The 25,887-nt window shown below is 40.8% G+C and overlaps 1 protein-coding gene across 1 annotated transcript in view; it reads left to right on the top strand.

Moving 5' to 3' along the window:
• The window catches only part of LOC124271377 (G-protein coupled receptor dmsr-1-like), a 47,809-nt gene extending 29,176 nt beyond the window's left edge, over window positions 1-18,633 (top strand). The window contains exons 2-3 of the mRNA XM_046706511.1: window positions 7,972-8,303; window positions 13,713-18,633. Coding sequence (XP_046562467.1) covers window positions 13,743-14,843 — 1,101 coding nt within the window. The 5' untranslated portion in view covers window positions 7,972-8,303; window positions 13,713-13,742 and the 3' untranslated portion in view covers window positions 14,844-18,633. The remainder of the gene's footprint in view (window positions 1-7,971; window positions 8,304-13,712) is intronic.
• Window positions 18,634-25,887: the final 7,254 nt, after the last annotated feature.

The raw sequence follows: 25,887 nt of genomic DNA, 5'->3' as shown, positions 1-25,887 counted from the left end.
CCTTTTTAAACCTTGTAAGAAATCTCATCAAAATCAACATTTACAGGTGAAGTCGATGTTTTATTTGTGCAATTGTGTGTAAAATCATGTTATCAACACTTTTGTTACATATTTTGACGATTGTTTGAACACAAAAGGTAATTAAAAGATTTTTTAAAATACAAAACGCCTATGCGTTTGTTTTTGGGGAAAGTATATAGTTGTACGTGAGTTTCAGTGTGGAAAGCAATAGGTAGGGCTGTTCAGATGTGTTTCTGTTCATAAAATAAAATCCCAAACCCGCAAGTGACTGAATATATAGAACGTCACCGTAACCTGCTCAGTGTAGGGTCATTGCTTATCACAGAACATGTTTGTATATCATGGAGAGTCACGGAGTAAGGTGGAGTGTCATGGTGCATCATGGCGTGTCATGGTGTGGCTTGGCGGATCATGGTGTGTAGGGGACGATCAACGATCAAGATGTACCATAGTGTATCATGAATGACCAAGGTGTATAATGGTGTATCATGAGCGATCAAGTTGCACCAAGGAGCATCATGAACGTCAAGGTGTGCCATGGTGTATAATAAACGTCAAGATGTACCAATGAGTGTTATGAAGGATCAGGTCAGGTGTACCATGGATTATCATGAACTATTGTTTACCATGGAGTATCATGAACGATCACGTTGCACCGTGCTGTATCATGTCCGATCAAGGTGTGCCATTGAGTATCCTGAACGATCAAGGTGTACCATGGAGTATCATGAACGATCAAGTTGCACCGTGGTGTATCATGTCCGATCAAGGTGTGCCATTGAGTATCCTGAACGATCAAAGTGTACCATGGAGTATCATGAACGATTAAGTTGCACCGTGGTGTATCATGTCCGATCAAGGTGTACCATTGAGTGTCCTGACCGATCAAGGTGTACCATGGAGTGTCATGAACGTCAAAGTGTACCATTGAGTATCATGAACGATCAAGGTGTACCATTGAGTATCCTGAACGATCAAGGTGTACCATGGAGTGTCATGCACGTCATGGCGTACCATGGAGTATCATGAACGTCAAGGTGTACAATTGAATATCATGAAAGATCAAGTTTTACCATGGTTTATCATGAACGTCAAGGTGTACCAGGGTGTAACATGAATGATCAATGTGTACCTTGAGAACCATGTTGATGATGTAGACCGCTCAAAGCGACACATTTACAAGCTTACCACTTCAAGAACAGCAGCAACCAAGATGAAAGACTCTTCACCTAGGAAGGATAATAATTAGGACGTATATGGAAATATAACCAACAATCATAATCCTGAAACGACCAAGGGCCGCAACTGTTTACATATTTATGCCCCGCACCGAACCACTTATATCTCTTGACCCTCAATTCACTCTTAGAAGGTAACATACACTCATATTATGTTGCTAATGGCAAGTAGTAGTACTCTTACCATTCTTGAACAGAAACCAGATAATATTTACGCGGCGCACATGAAGTACTTCATCGACGACAACATTAGAACAAACGTATACTAAGTCCATATGTACCTGATTATGATGGTCAAAATGGGATGAGTGTATAATATAATTAAGTAAATGGCTGTATGTTCTAAGGGTTCGTTTCGACCTTAACAGGATTAGCTGCAAGAGAGGAAGCAAGCTTCATCTATGGTTAGGGCCTCTGGGCCTTCTTTGATTAACATGACTGAGGGTCCATCTGATCCTGGCATTGGATGGAGAGCCGGAGGTTCCATTTGCACGTAAGATGGCCGTATGGATGTGTTTCTCACCAGACTGAGAATATTACTGTAGGCTTTGGCTTGGGGAACCTTGGTGGCAGGTCCTGTCGGACGGGTTAACATTGATAACTTACTCCAAATATTTGTTCCAGTGATTGATAGGGGCGGTGGGGTAGCCTAGTGGCTAAAGTGTTGGCTCGTCACGCCGAAGACCCGGGTTCGAATCCCCACATGGGTACAATGTGTGAAGCCCATTTCTGGTGTCCCCCGCCGTGATGTTGCTGGAATATTGCTAAAAGCGGCGTAAAACAAACTCAGTCAGTCAGTCAGTCCAGTGATTGATAAAGAATTATGAGAAGAACGAAGGACGAAATTAGGCATAAGTCAACGCAATCAAAATTCATATATACTTGTGTGTGCGTGCTTGCATGTGCGTGCGTGCGTATGTGTGGAGAGAGAGAGAGAGTGAACGAGAGAGTGAAAAAGGGTGGTTACTGTGAGATAATAGGGCTAGAAGCAGGGTGAATATTTGCGAACGCCTGATATCATCATTGTTGAATTATCCTCCGAGGACTGCTCTGATAAGACGCATCGGTGTGTTCATTTCAGTTGGATTCAAGGTATGAATTGTCTAAATGTCAACAGCGCTGTAATGGACGGTGCTATCTATGGCTTTCATTACTCATTTACTTTCATTACAAGAGTCAGTGTCAAACACTACTGTTGAAACTGATACCAATAGTTTCAACGAGTTGGCGAACACTAAAAATGTATCTTAGAACTGATATTGGAATAATAGCTATTTTACTATCATGATTAACGTTGAATTGAAGTATAAAACAACGTATACTGTGATGTGACGTTAACACAATTGGAAGGGCTAGAGTTACTTGACACATCATCATTGTAATGAAAGAGGAATCTCTTCTACCAATATCATTAATATTCGTGTGTGTGTGTGTGTGTGTGTGCGTGCGTGCGTGTGTGCGTGTGTTTTTGTGACAATTTCATTCGTTTTAATAATATATGTGAAGTAAATATATTTTACAAGCAAAGGAGTGGGTGAGTTGGGTTTGACATCGATTTGTGGTAAAATAGTAGTGGCGATTCCATGGCTCGGACAAATAACTGAAATGGCGACTATGGGACTTTTTTAACACGTATCATTGTCTGACTTTTCTAAATCGCAGTGTTTCCAAAAGAAGACAGATGTCGACAGATCGCAAACAGTGCTAGGGAAAGATCACATGGAGCGCTAGTAATCTATTGATTTCCATTATATTTTTGTTGTTCTCACCATATCAGATGGCCTTTAAGTAATGAGTTTTATATGATGTCTGGCATATAAACATATATGCCACAGTGGAAAATCATCGTATCCCAATCCTCACGACAATCCCAGGGAACTGACAGCATTCACTTATATCTTCATTTGCTGATGCCCTTATCAGCAGATTATAAAGGATAGTTGAAAAGCATGCAATACATTTAGCTTGAAAAAGCACGCATCACAGTGAGCGATCTTTTTCCCCATTTTTACACAAACACTCTCAAAGACCACTTCATGCACTATAATCTGTTTAAATAAGGCCCATAAAACTTCACATTTATTTTTACAGCAGTTTTAAATTTCCTGTGAACATGATCAGTGCTACCAGTAAGAACTTCCTGATTTCAAACGTTCTGTTTAAAGGTTACCCGTGAGGATCCGAGTTACCTCCAGTAACCCATGATTGTCGTAAAAGGCGACTAACGGGATCAGGTGGTCAGGCTCGCTGACTTGGTTGACACATGTCATCGTATCCCAATTGCGTAGATCAATGCTCAAGCTGTTGATCCCTGGATTGTCTTGTCCAAATCCGATTATTTACAGACCGCCGCCATATAGCGTTTAAAGGTTGTGATGGAACTTTTTAAGGAGTGGTTAATCCTAAATAGCTCCTTAATTTGGTTTGTTTACAGGTAGAGGCAGCATCGTTATCACGGAAGGAAACGATTTGTCGCAAATACGAAACCACATAGAGTACTACTGGCAAACAAGGATAAGTTGAGCACCGACCTGACAATTGACCCGTATTAGCATGTATGAGTGCCGCCCACTGGCGCTTGCCATTGTGAGCGAAGGGGCCCCAGGTTGTCCGACTTGCTACACCGACCAAGTGAGAGTCTTATGAGCAAGGCGTGTGCAGCTACGCGCGGAATCAATTTCATCGTCATGCACTGCACGTGCACTGGCCTACAACTGCTCCACCTTTCACAAACCAAATGGGTTTGCTCATTGCCGTGCACCGCCTACTTCTCGTAAACGCGTTCTCTGCGCCGGTCCAACTTATCCTTGTTTGCCAGTACTACTGCTTGTAATGTGCTTAGTAGTAAGTGCTTCTACATGACTCCGATCCGGGTTAGAACTGATCTTCAGTAACCCATGCTTGTCGTAAGAGGCGACTAGCGGGATCGGGTGGTCATCTCGCTGACTTGGTTGACACATGTCATCGTATCCTAACTGAGAAGAGCGCTGCTCGTGATGTGGATCACTGGATTGTCTGGTCCAGATTCGATTATTTACAGATGCCTGATCCGGGTTAGAACTGGTCTTCAGTAACCCATGCTGGTCGTAAGAGGCGACTAGCGGGATCGCTGACTTGGTTGACATGTCATCGTATCTAACTGAGAAGAGCGCTGCTCGTGATGTTGATCACTGGATTGTCTGGTCCAGATTCGATTATTTACAGATGCCTGATCCGGGTTAGAACTGGTCTTCAGTAACCCATGCTGGTCGTAAGAGGCGACTAGCGGGATCGGGTGGTCATCTCGCTGACTTGGTTGACACATGTCATCGTATATCCTAATTGAGAAGGGCGCTGCTCGTGATGTTGATCACTGGATTGTATGGTCCAATCTCGATTATTTACAGATGCCTGATCCGGGTTAGAACTGGTCTTCAGTAACCCATGCTGGTCGTAAGAGGCGACTAGCGGGATCGGGTGGTCATCTCGCTGACTTGGTTGACACATGTCATCGTATATCCTAATTGAGAAGGGCGCTGCTCGTGATGTTGATCACTGGATTGTATGGTCCAGACTCGATTATTTGCAGACCGCCGCCATATAGCTGGAATATTGCTGAGTGCGGCGTTAAACAACAAACAAATCAGCTGTATTGTCAGTACATGGATATATATATCAATAGTCCATGATAACATGGATAATATTATACTTCATCCTGTATCACGATAATGTCCCAAATATGTTTAACGTTCATAATGATTGACGTACTGATATAAAAGGCGACAATTATTCACGTTAGATGCCATGCTTCCTGACATCCGGTTTCATCACATCGGAAAATGCGTTAATTGCCATGGCAACTGAATATCATACATACAAATTCTTCGGATAAAACATCATCAGCCTTAAGTGTAATAATTAAACTCTTCCGCCTGTAATGTTGGCATGACATTTCCTGTTACATGGCAGTAAAATGAAAAAATCATTAATGTCAAGTGAAAATTAGAAATTATTGATCATAAATATTTTTATATTGTGATATAACGTGAAATGATAATGAGGTTCTTTTTTGTGATGGAAAAGGGCACGTGTCCAACCGCCTCCGTGGAAATTAGTAATTACTCTTTTAATGTACATTAAGTCTTGAGAGGTGATTGTAAATGACAGGTTCAGATAGGGAACACAAAAAACATTTTTTGACTAGATATATCAAGATAATGAGATAATATATAGGCATTAAGAACGTGACAGGAGATTGTTAATCTGCACTAACACAGGGGTGTTTGATTGACATTACCCAGTGTTGGGAGTATATATGTTACAGTCAGTGTCTACAATCGGGCAATGTGTACAATGAATGAAACAACCAGTCAATGTGTACATTGCCTGATTCACTCAGTCATTGTGTACACTGTCTAAAGTTTTCCTTAAAGCAAAGGCTTCCCTAGAAATGATTCTTCCTTAGAGCACAAGCTTCCTAAGAAATGCTATAAAATGCAAGTATTTTTCTTACTAGACTTGACATTCATTCTTGTTATCATCATGGAGTCTGCATTTCGTGAACATCTGAGTAGACGACAATCCGATTCAAAGTCAATCTCGTGGTGGCGCGTGGTCCTGTGCTCAAAGCTCAGGTCACAAATCGGTGAAGTTAAGCAGCGTCGAGCTCGGAGAGTCCTTGGATGGGTGACCGTGTTTGGCAGCTTGACTCCTGAGAGTTTCTAGGACTTCAGTCCTGCCCCACAACGAAGCACATGTGACACATGTGGTCTCACCTTAGGCAAGTGAGTTTGTTCAAAATTGTCTATGTTCACCCAGCAGGGAAATGGGTACCCGGTGGAAAAAAGTCATATGACTATAACCTTCTAGCGCCTAACAGGCAGCTTGGGTTATCCGGGGTAATAATGTGCTGTGCCTTGATTGTTAGCGCTATGAGCATACCTAGTGTGGAGTTTGGCGCTATATTAATGGACACATTGTTTATTATTACTACAGAAAAGTACTTTAATTGAAGAAGTCAAGGTTGCACTTGCCTGATTGTAGACATTGACTGTAACATATAGACTTTACAACCCCACCCAAACGTATGTTGAGACCCATCTGATTCATTCTGGGATCGGGGGCGGTGGGGTAGCCTAGTGGTTAAAGCGTTCGCTCGTCACTCCGAAGACCCGGGTTCGATTCCCCACATGGGCACAATGTGTGAAGCCCATTTCTGGTATCCCCGCCTTGATATTGCTGGCGGCGTAAAACTAAACTCACTCACTCATTTGGGATCAATGAATGAAAATTCAGAGGGTGAGAGGCTCTCTGTAAGATTATATGAAAAAAGGGATGAACTCAAATTTTAATAGTCGACATTTCCTCTATGTCGAACAATAGTCCCTGTCCAAGCCTTTACATGTTCAATGTCCTTTTTGCCAAGATTTCAAGGGTAGACTCTTGTTGATCATGGTACAATATACAAGGCGTTTAAACAGTGGTTAAACCTGGTTGAGGACATATAATTTTTCAATGATATTTGCCTTGTACACCAAAAGGAATCTCTTTATATTGATAGTCAAGGTCTTCTTTTGTACTGACGTTCTCTTACCACCAAACGATGCATTTCCCTATTTTGACTTGTACCGTGAGTTCTCGTTGTTGTTTTTGAGGTGTTGGATTGACCAGCCTTTGCATGTGTTTTTATACTTGCCACCGGTGGGACAGGATACGGTCACCATTGCGCGAATACGTGGTGCCGTCACTATTTGAGTGAGTGAGTTGGATTTTACGCCGCTTTTAGCAATATTCCAGCAATATCACGGAGGGGACACCAGGAATGGGCTTCACAAATTGTACCCATGTAGGGAATCGAACCCGGGTCTTCAGCGCGACGAGCGAACGCCTTAACCACTAGGTTACCCCACCGCCCCAGTCACTATTTGAAAGTAAATCATAAACACATGCTTATGACTAAAAGTATATCAGTAATGATAGCGGTAGAAACATTCTGTAAGCATTGGTCATATCTGTTAAAGGCATAATCCATTGTTCCACCCAAAAAACATCATAAACATTAACATATCTCTTTCTAAATACTGGTGATAACAGATGAAAGTACCACCGACGGCATGAGCATGTTAACTGTCCACTTAAAAAAACAAAACATGTAAGCATTTGGTAACAGTAAAAACACGATTTTGCAAATTTGTCAAGATTCGTCAAATAAGAAAATTGGGAAAGTACTTTACCGGTAGTCATAGTCATAGAGTGGTTCGGGTGAAAATGATTCATAGATGTGTGAGTAATTGGGTGACATTTCAGGTATACATGCTTGAGGTGTCTGTTTAATGTGGGAGCAAAGCCTGGAGTAACAGCGCGTACACACGTTGCACCGCCACATACACAGAGCAAGTGACAATTGAAAATTAGTATCGCCTACATATGTTTGTAGGTAAGCATCATAACAGTGAAAACTACACTGTATTCAGTTTTTGTTAAAGAAAATTTATAAACTCTTTCCCTAATCATAATCCATTGTACGATTCAATTCATACAACAAGCATGTTTACAAATCCGAGTAAAATGGTGACGACAAAAGCGTTCGCGAACACGCTTTATCATTCAGCCCTACCAATGCTGGTTCTAATTAATGTCCTGGTTAATTATAACCGTTATGGCCGTGGCATATTTTGGCATTCATTCTCCACAACAATACCAGCCATCTCTCAAGACGCTTCTCTTTCCACAGATTGACAGGCAGGGATAAACACTAGACGAATCGAAGAACGGCGCCCTTTGCCATTGGTCAAAACCAACCCAGCAGCGCCTATACGCTCTGAGTACTCACACTCCAGCTCAACTCCCAGTCAGTGGAAGGAGATGGATCTATACATGCAACAGCTACAGAAGCCGGCTGTTCGGGAACTCTGGATTTAGTGCTCAGCTAATGGATGTTTGTAAAGACCTGTTGGAATACGTTGTATGGGTGTTGGTGAAGACGGATTTTCGCAGAGCTACTTGATAATTCGCCATTGAACCAGTGTGTGCTGGTCTAAGATATGGACCGTATTTGTAATTACGGTAAGTATGTGATGTTTGATGATGGAATCATGCAATCGGTTCTGGTTTTGTAGGGATTTCTCTATGATTATGTAAATGGTTTTCCCGCTTTTATTTATGTTGAAATTAGTATAGTAGTAGTGGTAGTAGTAGAAATAGCAGTAGTAGTAGTAGTAGTAGTAATGGTAGTAGTAGTACTAGTGTTGATGGTGCTGCTGGTGTCGGAATAGTAGTAGTAGTAGTAGTAGTAATAGTAGGAGTAGTAATACTAGTAGTAGTAGTAGTTCTAAATAACAGTAGTAGTAGTAGAAATAACAGTAGCAGTAGTAGTAGTAGTAGTAATGGTAGTACTAGTAGTGTTGATGGTGCTGCTGGTTTCGGTGTAGTAGTAGTAGTAGTGGGGGGTAGGAGGAGGAGGAGGAGGAGGGGGGCAGTAGAAACTTCTTCGAGTGGCATTATTTTAAGTTGAAGAGATGAGTACAAACTTTATGGATGAACAACTTCCTTATTAAGGTGATATCATACCTGCTTGACAATGATACAAGAATCTGTATCGAAACATCGCATCACCTCAATAAAGAAGTTGTTCATCGATAAGCTCTGGCCTTATCGGAGTCGTAGAAGTTTAATGTGGGCATTTCGGATTTCGGATTCGGATTTCGGATTATCACCATTCGAGTTAATAGGAATTGTTTTCATGAACATCATTCTTGTAGTCAACAGTTGATCTGACGAAACTCAATTCTGTCCTTTTTTATTGATAAAAACTGTTCTGTTCTGACTTCAGTTTACACGCCATTAACGCATGGATGAAGCAATAAGTTTCATACGAACATGTATAGATTATTTATAGATTATTTGCGTGCGTTGACAATAAACAGTTATGCATTGATTTTTATTTGTGTATAAAATGACATTTCTTACAAAAGTTGGCTCAATATTGACAAATCGAACATGTTGGTGTATTTTACTTATTGATCGCTTTTGAAATGGTCAAGCCATATCGTTACTTCATGCGAATAATTGATTTGGCTTTCCATGTGTTTGCGATGGATGCTACTGGCAGTAGTTAGCGTACACAAATACTTCAACATCTGTCCTTTTACAATTACCAGTGTGAACAGTTCCAGCAGTTTATATCCTTGTCAACACTGGCACCTGTCACTCACTAATAAATAAGCTTATGGATTTATTCAACGAAATTCATTTTAATAGTGTTCAGCTTACAGGTAACCGTATGATCAGATATTATTTACACAGAGTTCACTTTGAGAGAACAGTTCCACATGCCAATTTCATTACAAATGTTGTCTGTCCAACAGTACATGCACCGCATTATTTCCCCTTCCAGTCCTTTCTGAAATACTAATTAAAGCGCTTAATGAAACAATTCTAGATTTCCTCGCGTACATGTACATAAGCGCAATGTGTGGAGCCCATTTCTGGTGTCCCCCGCTGTGATATTGCTGGTATATTGCTTAAAGCGGCGTAAAACCATACTCACTCACTCACTCACTCAACCAGGTTTTAAGTTTTAATGGAATTATTTGTTTCTATCAAAATATATATATTCAGAAAGTGAGTGAGTTGGGCTTCACACATTGTGTCCATGTGGGGAATCGAACCCGGGTCTTCGGCGTGACGAGCGAACGCCTTAACCTCTACCATCCTCCTCTAACCAGCTACACCACCGCCACCAGAAAGTAAACATATGTTGACTACAAATGCCATGAGCTGTAGCCCCTAATCCCCTAACCCACACAGAATGAGGGCACAGTGAGTCTAAACCTATCAAATGTGATGAGTTTATATTCGTATCTGGAATCCACACCAGATTATCACTCATTTACACGGATTCCTGTTTGTTTATACATTGGATATAGTTAAACTACCTCAAACTGCAAAAATAACAACACGGGTTTAATTTTATACCAGGAAATTTAACATTTGAAACTCAGGCTCACACTATGAAATAAAAGATAATAGAATGCACACACACGCACGCACACGCACAAAACATTAATGAAGCTGACTTCTTTGAGTGGCATTGTTTACAAGTTGGAGAGTAATATACAGACAAACTTCATGGATAAACAACTTCTTTATTCGGTAGATGAGACGTTTCGATACAGATTCTTGTATCGTTGTCAAGCAAGAGTGAGTATGACTCTTTCATATCAAGGATGATGTGTCAAGTAACTTTAGCACTTCCAACTGAGTTAACGTCTAATTGAGTTAACGTCATTTAAAAGTACACGTCGTTTTATACTTCAAAATAACGTTCATCATGGTCGTAAAAGAACTATTATTCCAATATCAGTTCTAAAATACTTTTTGTAGTGTTCGCCAAATCATTAAAGCCATTTGTATCAGTTCCAACATTAATGTTTGACACTGGCATTTGTGCGCTTTATTGTTGTAATGAAAACCATAGATACCCTTGTCCGTTATGGCGCTGTTGACATTTAGACAATTCATATCTCGAACCCAACCGAGCTGAACGCGCCGATGTGTCTTATCAGAACAGTCCTTGAAGAATAATTCAAGCAAAGCTTCTCATCTTGTGATGATATCAGGTGTTCGCAAATAGTAACCCTGCTTTTAACCCCTTTGGAAATATCCGGTGGCACCACAATGACATGGTCCCTAAAATAATAGTTCTTTGATGTTGAAATACAGACCAATCATCGGTTTGGAGCAGCAGCAGGAATTTGTTTATTACCGGCAACTTCCAACCCTCAGCTGTGTATTCAGCTATAAATTACGTATGTAAGTGAGGCCCCCAACCTAGATGAGCGTATCCTGTCCCAACGGTGGTTAACGTCACACAAACATGCAAGGTCACGTCATTTATTCACATGAGAACGTATTGTACAAGTCAAAACAGGAAATTGCTTGCGACATCATTTTGTCACTGGTGACATATAAAAATAGTCTCCACGTGTTAACCACAAAACATTCTGAAGACTTCGTGAGGCTTTGAATGATGCAACTTTGACCAAACAACCTTAGTTCAAGAACCGTATGACGCTCTTTGGCATCTTCGTAGAAAGAGCATGATCAACTGAATTCAAAAGTTGAGAAACGAAGACTTAAAGGGTTTTCATGCTGAATTTGTGCCGGAGAACATCATTAGAAAGTTGCAGTCATCCTCCTTGTAGTCAAACACAATTGTAGAGAGTTTTAGTTACCCACGTCTTTATGCACAGATCTGAATAAGAAACAGACAAGGGAGTCTCGCATGTTTCCTGGAAGCAGTTATAAAAGGACACACTAATTCAATGTTATTTGGCGTAAATTATTAATAGAAGGGACTGTTTTAGTAAACATCTTTGGAAATACAATCGCATTGCGAAATTTATTAAACAGATGACTAAATAGAAAACATATAATGAGTGAGTTTGGTTTTACGATGATTTTAGAAATATTCAAGCAATATCACGGCGGGGTACACAAAAAATGGGCTTCACACATTGTACCTATAGCTATGTGGGGAATCCAACCCGGGTCTTCGGAGTGACGAGCGAACGCTTTAACCACTAGCCTACCCCCTAATGACATCGCAAAACACACCAGTGGTGAAGCATGAATTTAAGTCAGAGATCTGTGTTTTTTAAATCACAAACACATGTTAGTATTTGTTTCGTATAAAAAATCCGTTGTCGGCAATATTCCAGCTATGAGGTGGTGACCCGTAAATAATGGAGTCTGGAGCAGAAAATCAAGTGATTGGTATTGCAGCAACCTGTCCACGTATTCATGCACGATGACAAGCAATCACGCGATGTTGCGATCGTCAGCTATTAAGTCGCCACTTGTGGGTTTACCGGGGATCTATAGTTTTACCCAGAATCCCTCTGGGCTTTACATTAGAGCAGCTTGCAGACAGAAGACTTACCACTCCTCTGGTTTCCGACAGGGCGGGATTACCTTGTGCGCGTATAACCGGCTTCTCGGTATCAATTCATATGATATTTTTCCTATTAGGCCAATCGAATTGTTTCGTTAAGTGATCACGATTGATTCTTCACTGGAGTTGACGTAAAATATTTAATATGTGGGGAAATTCCATGAACCCGACAAGATTGACATTGTTGACATTGTTTTAAAAATTGTCTTTACAAATTGTCACTAAAACCGTGAAGTAAAGATTTACAAATCTTATACAAATGTCAGTGTGATTTTAACATGTGAATAAGATGAAGCTAATGGATTTTTTAAGTATGTCTTAAAAATCGTCATTAAAAGCGAGAAGTAATGATTTTAACATGTGAATAAGATGAAGTTAAGGCATTTTTTAAAGTATGTCTTAAACAAATGTTTTTAACATGTGAATAAGATGAAGCTAAGGCATTTTTTAAAGTATGTCTTAAACAAATGTCATTAAAAGCGAGAAGTAATGATTTTAACATGTGAATAAGATGAAGCTAAGGCATTTTTTAAAGTATGTCTTAAACAAATGTCATTAAAAGCGAGAAGTAATGATTTTAACACGTGAATAAGATGAAGCTAAGGGAATTCCATACCGTTTCAAACAGAGTTTGGAGCTTTACAAATGGGATTGGACTGTAAATAGTTAATTGTCTTGACATTCCAGTTCGTCCCTACTTAATAACTCCCATTTCTGTGTAATAGATCCTACCAGTACTATCTCATACTGCATTATTCATGAAATTCTCGTTCTCAACAAGGAAGGAAATCGTTTAAACTGAGAAAAAATTAATTGTTATTTAACGACGGTAGAGGAACATCAATTAAGTATGTTATCAGCTTCAAGGAAGAAGTGTCCGAAATCTGGGCCACGACGTCATTCCTGACGTCATTTCACATTATTTCACAATGATGAATTTGTGTCTGCATAACGACATCAATATTGTAGAGCGCGTGAACTTTTCAGTGCTGAACATGCAGACAAAAACAGTCATCGAGTGTGTCTTTTTATCAAGAATTCAAAGAGCGTCATACTTCTCTTGCTCAGAAGTTGTCGATTAATGTTACAACATTCAAGGCCTCAGTAAAGCTTTCAAAAGGTATTATGATAGACATGTGGAGGAAATTTCCAAATTTGATGCATCAGTGACAAAACTAATGATTTTGGCATGTAACATACGTTCCCGAATTATTTCAGGTGAACAATTGACTAGACTTATGTTTATGACGGTTGTCACCTGATGGGCAGGATACGCTCAAATTTTCGCGAACGTAGTGACTCATAAAGACATGCTCTGTCATCGTATTGCATGGAGACAATCACTGGACTCTGGTCCAGCCTCGATTGTTTGCAAACAACATCGTACAACTGTAATACTGCTGAAATATACACGTACTCATGATATACTCATTATACAATCGTCTTTTGTCGCTTTTATTTATGTTATTTGTATGTGACTTGATTCACAAGTGAAAATAATGTGTCACTGATTCTTTCAGAGAGCACGTGAGTGGTTTGATTGAGCCAGGATGGAGTCGAACCTGACCGAGTACGAGCCATACAAGAGTGAAACCCTTGCCTCCTTTTACAAGTGGTACACGGGTGTCCATGGTTACCTCAGCATCCTCGTCTGTGTGTTTGGGATCCCAATGAACCTCATCAACATCACAGTCCTATCCCAGAAGCATATGCGCACGCCTATTAACTGTATCCTTACATGGCTAGCTGTGTCGGATCTACTTACAATGACGTCATACGTCCCCTTCGCGATTCACTTTTACTGTGTGTATCCACCCTGGCAGGTATCCCCAGAGAAGAACAGCAAGGTATGGATGCAGTTCATTTTGTTCCACATCAACTTTTCCGCCGCTACCCACACAGTTTCAATCTGGCTTGGTGTAACTCTAGCTATTTTCAGATACAAACACATATATTCTCCTGCCAAAGGGGCGATAACTCGTATACGACGGCTCGTCCGCGCCAGAATCGCTGTCGTAATGATCTATGTACTATCCGCCGTAGGCCTTACCCCGAACTATATGACGAACAAGCTAACTTTTACTTTGACTGAAAACAACGAAACCGTATACCATTTTCAAAACCTCGGATTAGGTACGTCGGACGTTAAACCGGTTGTGCTTTTGAATTTGTGGATGTACAGTCTGTTGGCGAAGCTGCTGCCATGTATATTGATGGTAGTCTATGGCGGCCTGCTCGTCTGGACGCTGAAGTCGAAGCTGCGTCACAAACGCAGACGACTTTCCTGCACTTCCACCACGATGCAGCGCCCCCTGGACAACTCACGAACGACCCGGATGCTGCTGATTGTGATTGTCCTTTTCCTGATCACAGAGTTTCCACAAGGAATTCTCATCATCATGAGTGTTACGTCCAGAGGATTTTTCAGAAATGTTTACATTCCGCTTGGTGATTTGATGGATATGGTAGCGCTTATAAACAACGGTGTGAACTTTGTGTTGTACTGTGCTATGAGTCGGGACTTCAGGAGAACACTAATGGACTTGTTAAAGATGGCCGTCATGCCCAATGCCAAACACACGACATCAAACGGCATTCACAACGCTGACTCAGAGCGGTCAAATACAGCATTGATTCTGCGCATGACTTGACTAAGGCGGACCAGGGATGGGTGATGTAACAAATATGGCGCATTGCTCAGTGTCATTTCCGGTGTATGACGTGGCAAAATGCAAATACAGCTTTTAAGATTATTTATTGTATAATTTTATATTTCAGCGTCCCTGTCGTCAACCGGAAGTGTCACTGAGTAATGTTGGTGTATCGGATTTATGATATTCCACTGAGCAAAAGACTCACCAAAACCATATCAGTTTCTCGTTGTTGCCTTGTGACGTTTCGAAATATTCGTCCCCTGTGCCCAGTCCCTGTGTTACCAATATTTCCCTTGTACAGACGAACCCCGATAATCGGAACAATCGTTTGGTGGGAACTCGTCCGGATAAATACATGTCCGGATAAATACATGTCCGGATTAACTAATACCGCTTATGTAGGCGGCGGCTGTTGCCTGGAGTCCGGGCAATTGAGGTTTCCTGGACAGTGATCTGATGTGACCGTTCTCTACCCAGAAGACTTACTCCTACATATCAAGACATCATCCTAATCAGTTACATTTCCAAGTACAGTGAAACATATTTTACCGGTTAAGTCGTTGGATACGACAATAGTTCGGGACAAACGGAGCAGCAATATTAGACCTAAAGGACATCGAATTTACTTCCAAAACAGAGTTCGAGTTTGCAAAACCTAGTGAAATATTGACAACACTTTGCAAAGGAATTATATCCGTCAATGAATGTGATTGGAATCGATTAGGAATACACAACCCCATTTGTAGAGAACGAGAAATACACGCAATCGTGAACAGATTCTTTGACTAATATAGTGCTGATTCTGCTTCTTTTATCAGTATTTCACGGTGTTCCATGTAAAAATGGACCAGATTCAAATCGACCTGAGGTAGTTACAGTTTATTAAAACCTACAAGCTGGGATATGTTATTTATAGATCAAGCAGAACAGTTGTTGCGATTCTGTCCAAGACCAGCCAACCTTCCAACTCTGCACAACTGACATCCTGTGTATCTCCCGAACTTACGCTCGACCTGCATGCGTGCAAATACCGTATTCGTAAGCACAAACACGTGTTGTAAATATGGCATAAAATTTACCATTGCATGTCGACAGACATGTAAACAGTTGTAAATTCAATTTAAAGATTTACCTGCGTAAAGAGTGGTTGTAAATTTAATTTACATGTTTTAAATATTTGTCAAGTATTATAAATTTCTTAATTTACATACCTTAACGTAAGTACATATATAAATGGACATGCAGTTACGTAATTTGGCAAAGATGTTTTCTTCTAGTATTACTGGAAGACATAATCATCACTGACACGTACATGTTTGTAACGAACACGTAACGAACTGACGGCTATAACGAACTATATGTTTTGTTCCAGGCCACTTGTACATTTTAGCCGTACGGTTATGTCCCTTTGAATTCGGCATAACCGTAGTTTACTGCATTACGTTATGTTTCCAATCGGTCAAGACGTCCATTTGATGTATTTGCTTTACTGTCCCAAAGAACTATCTCTTACTGTGATAGCAGGGCGTCACGTTCCAGAATATTGTGATGATGGTTATCATTATAGTTGATAATTCCTTACTTGTTATAGTCCGTTTGTATGATGTGTGCTTTCCCTACCATTTGTAAAGTCGAACACCGTTGGGTCGAACTTTGATGTGTCCAAATACGGATGTCTGGAAGTAAAAAGCTTGGTCCCACGTATACGGTGATTGGTTATCCCTTTGTGGTTGTATCTTATCTCGGATAACTCGAAGTGTTATGTAGGTCCCGTCAACTTCGACACAGGGAGTGTTTGACTGTAAATAATTTTGACAATACACTGTGATACCGTTTCTTGTTATATATATATATATACCAGAGTACCAAGGCAACCCCACATGACGGTGTGGCAAGTCAGTTAAAAGTTCAGTTTTGAAATAGAAGTATTTAGATCAGATTTGTTTAGTGACCCCAAACATGTGTATTTTACCACAGATTTGCCATACTGTCATGGCGGACCAGTGGTTTGATATTCTGGAGACTTGTTCTGAGAGGGGTGTGTAAGCGAGTTGGATTAGTGCCCGTTGATATGTTTCTTTGTTGCTTAACGCCGCAATCGGCAATATTCCAGCTATGTGACTGCGGTCTGTAAATATTTGCGTCTGGTTCAGATCATCGAGTGATTGATATCATGAGCACACATCAACGCAACCGGGGATACGACGGCATGTGTCGACCAAGTCAGCGAGCATGACCATCTACTACGTTAGTCTCATCTCACGACAAGTACTGGTTTGTGAAGACGGATTGTTACTTTAGACAGCATCAGTGTGGTGTCACGATGTGTAAGATTAATGTCATGGTATACAAAGCAGAGGTCCTGAGTGTTCCCGGTTATCGTGAAACCTACAAGGGTTATGGTGGTGGCAGAAAGGATCATAATCATCTCATCTTATCCTGACTCACTAAGGGAAACAACTCTGCAAATGTGTTTGACGGACTGGACCATAAGTGTCGCCAAGATTAATAGGATTAATAAACCCAAGTAATACACTCATTTCAATGAGAATCTGAAATTCATAACAATTGATTCTTAGCTTACTCTCTGTCGCTGTCTTTAGGATCACGTCACTGCCTAAAGCTATAATCAAAAACACTTTGCACGAAGCTAACACACTAAATGCTTTTTTGTGCCGACCGTTAGTGTTTTGTTTCGGTTTGTATACAACCGTTCTCCTTTTTAATAATTTATATATGGTTGCCTTGGGACACATTCACGACACACTTTACTTTCCTCAAGCACGCAAGCATATTGTCCTTATAATTATATACAGCAAAGTGGGCGTTGGATGTTAATTCAGTATGGCATGGTGACAATGCTTCCATTAAGCCTCATCTCGCTGTTAAGCCCTGGGGCTTTGTAATAACGACTTCTTGACCTGATAGTAATTCTGTGTTCGTGTACCTGTAAGAATGGACTATGTGGGTTTTAATATTAGAGTGTGTTTAGCTTAACAACAAAAGCATACAGGCGTAAACATGGTTTCGTTCAGGTTTACTGAACTGGAAATTATTTTTTGACTTTGTGGAGTATCTATTGAAAAGATACAAGATTATTACAATACATTCTTAACATATTCATGCGTTAACATATAGACATTTCCCTTTCGTAACCTGTCCCAAAATTATATTTTTCAAATATTTTCGTTATATATGTTTAAAATGTAACATTTGTAAACATTTGCAACCAATTATCGCGATGGATAAAACGTCTTCAACTCAATAGTCCAAGGGACAAAATTTTATCGAGTTATGCAAAGTTCGAGAGAACAGGAGTATTTATCAGTGACAATGGAGATCGCGTTGGGATTACAAAGTGCGTGAGTTAAGTTTTACACCGCTTTTAGCAATCTTCCAGCAATATCACGGCGGAGAACTCCAGAAATGGGCATCACACGGTGTACCCATGTGGGGAATCGAACACAATTCATCCGGGTGACGAGTGAATTCTTTATCCACTAGGCTACCCCACGGACCCCGGGACTACAAAACCAATTTGTCCGAAACTATACATTGAATAGAAGGATGTCCAGTAAACAGTGGATTTATAATGTACATTGACACTGATGGTGTTCAGACTTGAGGGTTGTTGGTCAGGAATTGTTTGGGTGCAAATTGTTTTCCCAATTTTTTCTTGTTCATTGTCTCTGTATATCAGCATCGTTATGAAATTTGTTGAACATGTGCTTTTTACATATTGTTACTGTATATAAGTCAAATGGAAAATAAAACATTTCGAAGAATATGTACGTTTTTTCTAAGGTTTGTTTAGTTTGTTTCTTGTTTAACGCAGTACTCAGCAGTATCCCAACTATATGGCGGCTGGTCTGTAAATAATCAAATCTGGACCATACAATCCAGTGATCAACAGCATGAGCATCGATATACGTAGTAGAGATAGTCTCATCACCTGATCCTGTTAGTCGCCTCTCACGACAAGCATGGGTTGCTGAAGTCCAAGACTAACCCGTGTTTTTCTAAGGAATGGACACACATCTATATGTTCGACAAATAGTGAAAACAGGACTCACAGCACGAGATGCTCAAACGAGTGGACCGCCTCCGTGGTGTAGTGGTTAGAGCGTCCGCCCGGAGACCGGAAGGTCGCGGGTTCGATCCCCGACTGAGTCATACCAAAAGACGTTGAAATATGGTACTTGCTGGTCCCTGCCCGGCGCTCGGCATGAATGGGTACAACAAGGACTGATCGGCTCGGAGTCAGTATAATGTGTCTAGTGGGGTATTCATGCTTCACTGCGGCATGGTATCTCAGTGGGCTAGCACTATAAAACCAGCTTCAGTCTGGGCTAGTACAAGAAGCCGCACATACACATACACACGCATGCATGTCATCATATGAGCGAAATATTCTCAAGCACGACGTTAAACCCAATTTGACCTCATCTCACCTCCAAACGAGTGAGTGGCTGCAATATTCTTTAAGGTATTTTTCAGTTTAGAATAAAGCAGGATGGAACATTCAATGTTATGATCTACGAGGGGCTTGGATGAGGTGCTGAGAGACCAAGGTATGACAGCATTGTCGTCAGCCCAATTAGCAAACATATGATTCTGGGAATACAAGTTGCCCAAACGTCCAGGACCTTCAAGTGAGAGGTAATTCTGGAACCGCTGGCGTTGCCAGTGTAGATGCCGGTTTTGACATGCCTTCGCGTGTTTGTGACAGGACCGTGTTTGGGGCAGGATGCGCTCACTTCTTCGCGAACATCTCTATTACCACTGTTTGATATTGATCCAGAACCACATGTTTCTCATATAGTCGGATTTAAACAATGGAAAGGATTTTTTGTGATTCTGGAAACGGTTTAGTCACTTCAGTTTGCATGCCAAGCGTCCACCACTGTGATGCGTTTGTTGTTGAATTTTAGATTTTCCAAATTGACTGTCACAATGTCCATCAGGCAATTGTTCATCGAACAAAATACGATTCCCTATGGTGCAAGTTTAAACAGGGTATTGCATGACACAATCCTTCTGTTACCGATACTTCAAATTTTCCTTCTACCATAAAACTTGAAAGCATCGAGGACTGCATGGTGCAGCCTTGATCAAACAACTTTTGAACAAGAATCGGATGAAGTATGTAAGGTATAATTGTATATATTGTAATGAACCTTGTCTAAATGCTAATATTGCTTAGAAGAACCAGAGAAATCAAAATACAGAAAAACGTTCTACCGCATTTTATGGCAGAAACGAATCAGCACGAAATCTTTTGCTTAACACTACGTGAGTGAAAGAGTGAGTTGAGTTGTATATCGCTGTGAACAGCCGAAACAGTGAGTGAGTGAGTTTTGTTTCACCATTCGCAATATTCAATCTATTTGACGGCGGTCTGTAAATAATTGAGTCTGGATCAGACAATCCAGTGATCAACAGCATGAGCATTAATTTTCGCAGTTGGGATACGATGACATGTGCCAACCAAGTCAGTGAACCTGACCACCCGATCCCGTTAGTCTTCACGGGTCCGAAACAGATGCCATAAGGCGTAAAAGGAAAAAATAGCTATGCACATTTTATGAGTGCATCACTAAGAAATCAGTGACGACACCAGGTGTTAGGGGATAGTATAAGCGTGTCCTGCTCGAACGGTACAAGTTTCAAAATAGGTGCTTGATTGTCGTCGAACGCCTCACCCTGCAACACTCCTCCCATACGAAGACGGTCTGAATTTATCGGACCCTTGGATTAAATCGGTCTTCAGTAACACCAGCTTGTTGTAAGAAGCGAGGGCCTTCTTGCCACTCACGACTGACTGACTGAGTTTGGTTTTACGCCGCTTTTAGCAATATTCCAGCAACATCACGGCGGGGGACACCAGAAATGGGCTTCACACATTGTACCCATGTGGGGATTCGAACCTGGGTCTTCGGCGTGACGAGCCAACGCTTTAACCACAAGGCTACCCCACCGCCCCCTTGCCACTCACGGCTTTCCTGAATAAATAAAAAACAGGAAGAAGCAAGTATGAATAGGGAAGTATGGATGAAAAAGTTTCCAAAAGGGGTAACAGAATACCGCCGGGCATCATGCTGTCAAGGACGAGTCTAATTCTTTATTCATTACTCATGTAGGCCTTCGACCTATGTAGCAACTGAAAGTTGACAGAAAACAGCATAGCCAAGGGGTTGTTGATTGCGTGATGCAAAAACGTGTCTGTATTTGTAAATTAGAATGTCAATCTGAGATAATGTGAAACGGACATGAAACGTTTCTGAAATATGCTTCTGGCGATGGTTACCATTCGTCCTGTTACGTTCTACTCGCGTATTCGAGTAAATGAACCCTACCCCTTCATGAATTCAACCCATTATTTATGCTCGGAGTTTTACGAATATGTTAAAGAACGTGTTTGACTTTAAACTAGATTGTTGTTTATCTAAGTGAGAGGCGTAAAATGAAATATATCCAAGCAATGTAATGACGTAATTTCTGACATTTTGAAATTTCCCCTAACGGCAGTGTCCTTAAGCAGCATATTTCGCAATTGTATTGCTCTTTCACTTCACAGAAATTATTCAAATGTTCTAACCTAAGCAATTACATGAAATCTTTGTTATTTCAAATCCTTGATAGTAACAAAAAGCATTCCCGAATACATATTCGTATTCGTTACTATATATATATATATATATATATATATATATATATAGAGAGAGAGAGAGAGACATATTGAATTCGAGAGAGAAAGAGAGACATATTCGTTGCAGCCGAAGTTAAAATATGCATTACGAATTAACAAGAAATTATATTCGTCCTCCACATAACCCATGTTACATGTTACAAACCACGTGTCATGATTAGTAAATGCGTCAGAAGGTTTTCCAGAACAATAGTGAAATGCCCACAACAGATCTGCAAGTTAATCTCCTTGTTGACAATCACGGGTATGATGTTGACGAGCATTTGATAATAATAATCTGGCCGATTCTGACATACGAACCCAAGGCTCGAGAACAATGACGCACAAAGGTAACGGAGATCGCGAGCATGCCTTGGGCGACTGAGCCATCTGAATATTTGTAAGAAATATTGATTCACTGTTATTCCCTGAACGTAAGGTTTCACCAACGTCTGACACTTTAAGGACATATTTACATGACGACCTAAGACACATCTAAGCTTGACAATCCAAAACTTTAATGTCAGTCCCATCACCAGCTGACAGGGTATTCTTAATTAACAGTTCGACAGATGTACTTTGATGTCTTTGCCTCTCCCTCTCTCTGATCTGGAGTTGCCCTGAATCATCCGAGTCCGGGTTGTAACCTTGCTGCTCAGAGGTCACAGTAGTCCTTCCATACAGGCGACATAAATTGCTGTCATGGCCTTAACTGCATTATCGATAGGTATTCTTGAAAAGGGCACAATATTGTCCCGATTCATCAACGATTAAAGAGAGAGATTAATTTACAAAGACGGCATCAGCGTTATTACATTGCTCAACAGAAAGTAATAATCTTTCTGGTTAATTGACGGTCAGTAGAAATGTAGAAATGTGAATGTGATGTGAATGTTTTCCGCTCTCGTCTGTATTTCACTCGTGTCGGATCGTTCGGGCACAGATGACTCAGTCGTCTCAGACGCCGCAATTTGCTGTTGCGTCCCTTGGGTATGTCTGAAACCTAATGATTTGGGGTTTAACGTCGGTAGACTTCGGGGATGTTTTTATGTGTGCCAGCACTATAACAGGAATCATGCTTTCAGCAAACTGGAAAACGTCTGAGATCTGCGCCTCCTCGGCCTTCCCTCTAACACCAAGCACGCCGTGATGTTACTTGAACACCGTAAAGCAACAGTTCAAGGCGATGTTACAACAAACCCTCTCATATCAATTCCTCAAAGGGAACTAATGTTTCTTGACACACTTCGTATCATTCTTCTCACCCCTTACCGAAGACCAGCGAATTTTACAGGGGTCTTTCAAGTGGTTTTATAAATAAATAATCCAATGTGAATGAGTGGTTTTTACACCGCTTTTACCAATATTCCAGTAATATCACGGCGGGGTACACTAGAAATGGTCTTCTCACATTGTACCCATGTGAGGAATCGAACCCGGGTCTTCGAGCGCTTTAACAAAGTTGGTTGGTTATCTAAATAAATAATCGATGAAATCTTTGCTAAACGTGAGTCCAATGTGAGTGCGTGAATTCGGTTTTAAGCTGCTTTTAGCAATATTCCAGCAATATTACGGAGGGGACTCGGGAAATCGGCTTCACTAATTGCATCCATGTGGGGAATCGAAGCCGGGTCTTCGAACGCTTTAAAAAATAGTCCACCCTATCGCCCCAAGGTCCACTGTACGAATACAACTGTGTCATGAGAATGGGTTTACCAATTACTATCAAACACTAATGATTCCAGGTGTTCGCGAAAAGATAAGCCATTTTCAACGTTGTTCCTGTAGTAACGCACCAGTAAAGCGATTCCTGTTAACGGACTACGTCCTGGCAACCAAGCAAGGTTCTCATGGTTAGTCTCGGACTCAAACCCACAACGTTTACAACGGATCAAACACAAATCAATTATTATCGACCATGAATGCTTCAAATTGATTGACGTTGGATTATTTGTGTCTCAGCGCAATGGACATGCACGAAATGACATTAATGACACTTAATGGCTCGTGCATGCCAAGGGAAGGAAACTAGGGGTCGTATTGTGTTCCGGTTTATGATCTATATCAAACCTGATTTGCATCGGTTTCCCTTGAAACCGGTTGTAGTGCAGCCCAGCGAGATGCACGTTAAGATCACTACAGCGTCTACGGAAGCTAGTGGTGAATGTTGGGCGTGGATGGCGTCTATATAAGGAGAGAGAGAGGGGTTGGGGTGGGGGGTTGGAGTTGTCGTGAATTACAACTGCATAGGCTACTTGACCGGTGATTTGTTGATTGTGAATATCGGTTACCTAGATTTCAATCACGTTTACTTTTACCGTTAACAATACTTTGACGGGATTGCACTTTTACCGTTCATTTTCTAATCGCTGACAGTTGTTCTAATACAGCAGACTGTACTTTCATCCTCTTCTTAACAGCAGTATTCCAGCTATATGGCGGCGGTCTGTAAATAAACGAGTCTGGACCAGTGATCAACATTATGAGCATCGACCTACGCAATTGGGATACGATGACATGTGTCAACCAAGTCAGCGAGCTTGACCACCCGACACCGTTAGTTGCCTCTTACAACAAGCATGGGTTTACTGAAGACCAATTCTAACCTGGATCTTTACGGGTGTCATACTTAATGAAGTGTAAAATATTCAAAAAGTGAGTTGAGTTTAACGCTACTATGACTGACTGACTGACTGAGTTTAGTTTTAGGCCGCTTTTAGCAATATTCCAGCAATATCACGGCGGGGGACACCAGAAATGGGCTTTACACATTGTGCCCATGTGGGGAATCCAACCCGGGTGTTCGGCGTGACGAGCCAACGCTTTAACCACTAGGCTACCCCACCGCCCTAACGCTGCTATGAACAGTAATCTAGTTACATCACGGCATGTCAGCTTATTACAGAACGAAAGCCGTGATCAATTCAGGTCCCATATTTTTAACACATTGGTGGAGAAAGGCCATGATGATGACAAATCTGGAAACGAAATCGTGAGTGGGTAAACTGGGATTCAAGCCCGAGTTCATAGGTTTGATGCATGTCCAAGGGACGCAACTCCTAAAATCAGACTGCGCGGCGTCTGGCGATTGGGCTACCCATGCCCTTACTATATTAATTATCAAATCTACTTCACCATATGATAGCTCTATTGATCCTATCGATAAAAGCATATTCTGAAGTTATAATTGTGTTCATTTTGTTTCAACATAATTATAAAATAATAGTCAATAGTGTTATTGTACCCTGAAATAAATATGTCATGAGATGTAATAGTTACTTGATCATACAAAAATGACTATTTGTGATGTCAATACATACTTGTAGTAGCCTTTGCTTCAACTGCTGTCTCGTCAACATTTTGTTCATTTACCAACTGATCGTAGTGAGCAATAGAAATATATGCGGGCAGTTTCTATGGTATTGTTATTGTGCCCACGGAAAACATTTTCTTTTAAACTAAACAAATTTGTAAACCACGTAAAAACAGAGACCTAACATATTTTATATTTAAAAATATTCCTGTTTTCGATGATGGTGTTTTCCGAACATCAGTGCTGAAAGTGCAACATTACCAACTGGAGAGTGTGGTCCTGTTTCGAAATCAGAGAAGACGTGTGAACGTATGACTGAGAAGACATTCGGCTGTGATAGGCACATAACTTGTTAACGAGCTACAGGTAGACATGTAGGTATTATTCATACCAATAAGTCATATAAGGGATACATGGCGATGGTAAATGTAACACAGAGAAATCAGTTTCAATTAAATGTCAAAAGCGGTACCATTGGCATTAAGAGTAAAATGTAGAACTTGAACAAATTTCGGGACCACAAAGTATGTTGTGCTTTCTAGCTTAAAACAGGAGAGCTTACCACATGTCGATTAGGTTGAAAATGCCTCATATAGGCTTAATTGCCATTGTTTTCTCCATGGTGATAGAATTGAAGCACTGTGTACATCTAGGGCAAATGACGCACAGAAATCGATGATTACTGATGTGTCCATCACGCGAAAGGTGGACTTTTTACAGACACTGTAAAGACAATCGCACCATGCACAGGCTCAGTAGGCAGTCGCGACTGCTTCTATAGCACGTGCAGAAGCCATGTGTGTTGAAGTGAAGACAGCTTCAAACATCATCTCCATGAGATGTAATTTTCACTCAATCAAATCTGGGATACCTTTAAATTTGCTGCAGGTGTATTTTGATGGCCAAACAGGATAGTCAATATATGTAGCTGCACCGTGGGTACTGTAAACTGTTTAAGGCATTATTATTCCCTGTTATGGTATATTATTCCCGGTTATGGCATCATTATTCCCCTTTATGGCATTATCACCGTTCTGCCA

The sequence above is a fragment of the Haliotis rubra genome, unplaced genomic scaffold (assembly GCF_003918875.1).
Source record: "Haliotis rubra isolate DU_JTF1 unplaced genomic scaffold, ASM391887v1 Scf16, whole genome shotgun sequence".
Classification (NCBI taxonomy): Eukaryota; Metazoa; Mollusca; class Gastropoda; order Lepetellida; family Haliotidae; genus Haliotis; species Haliotis rubra.
This window is presented reverse-complemented; position numbering and strand designations above follow the sequence as displayed.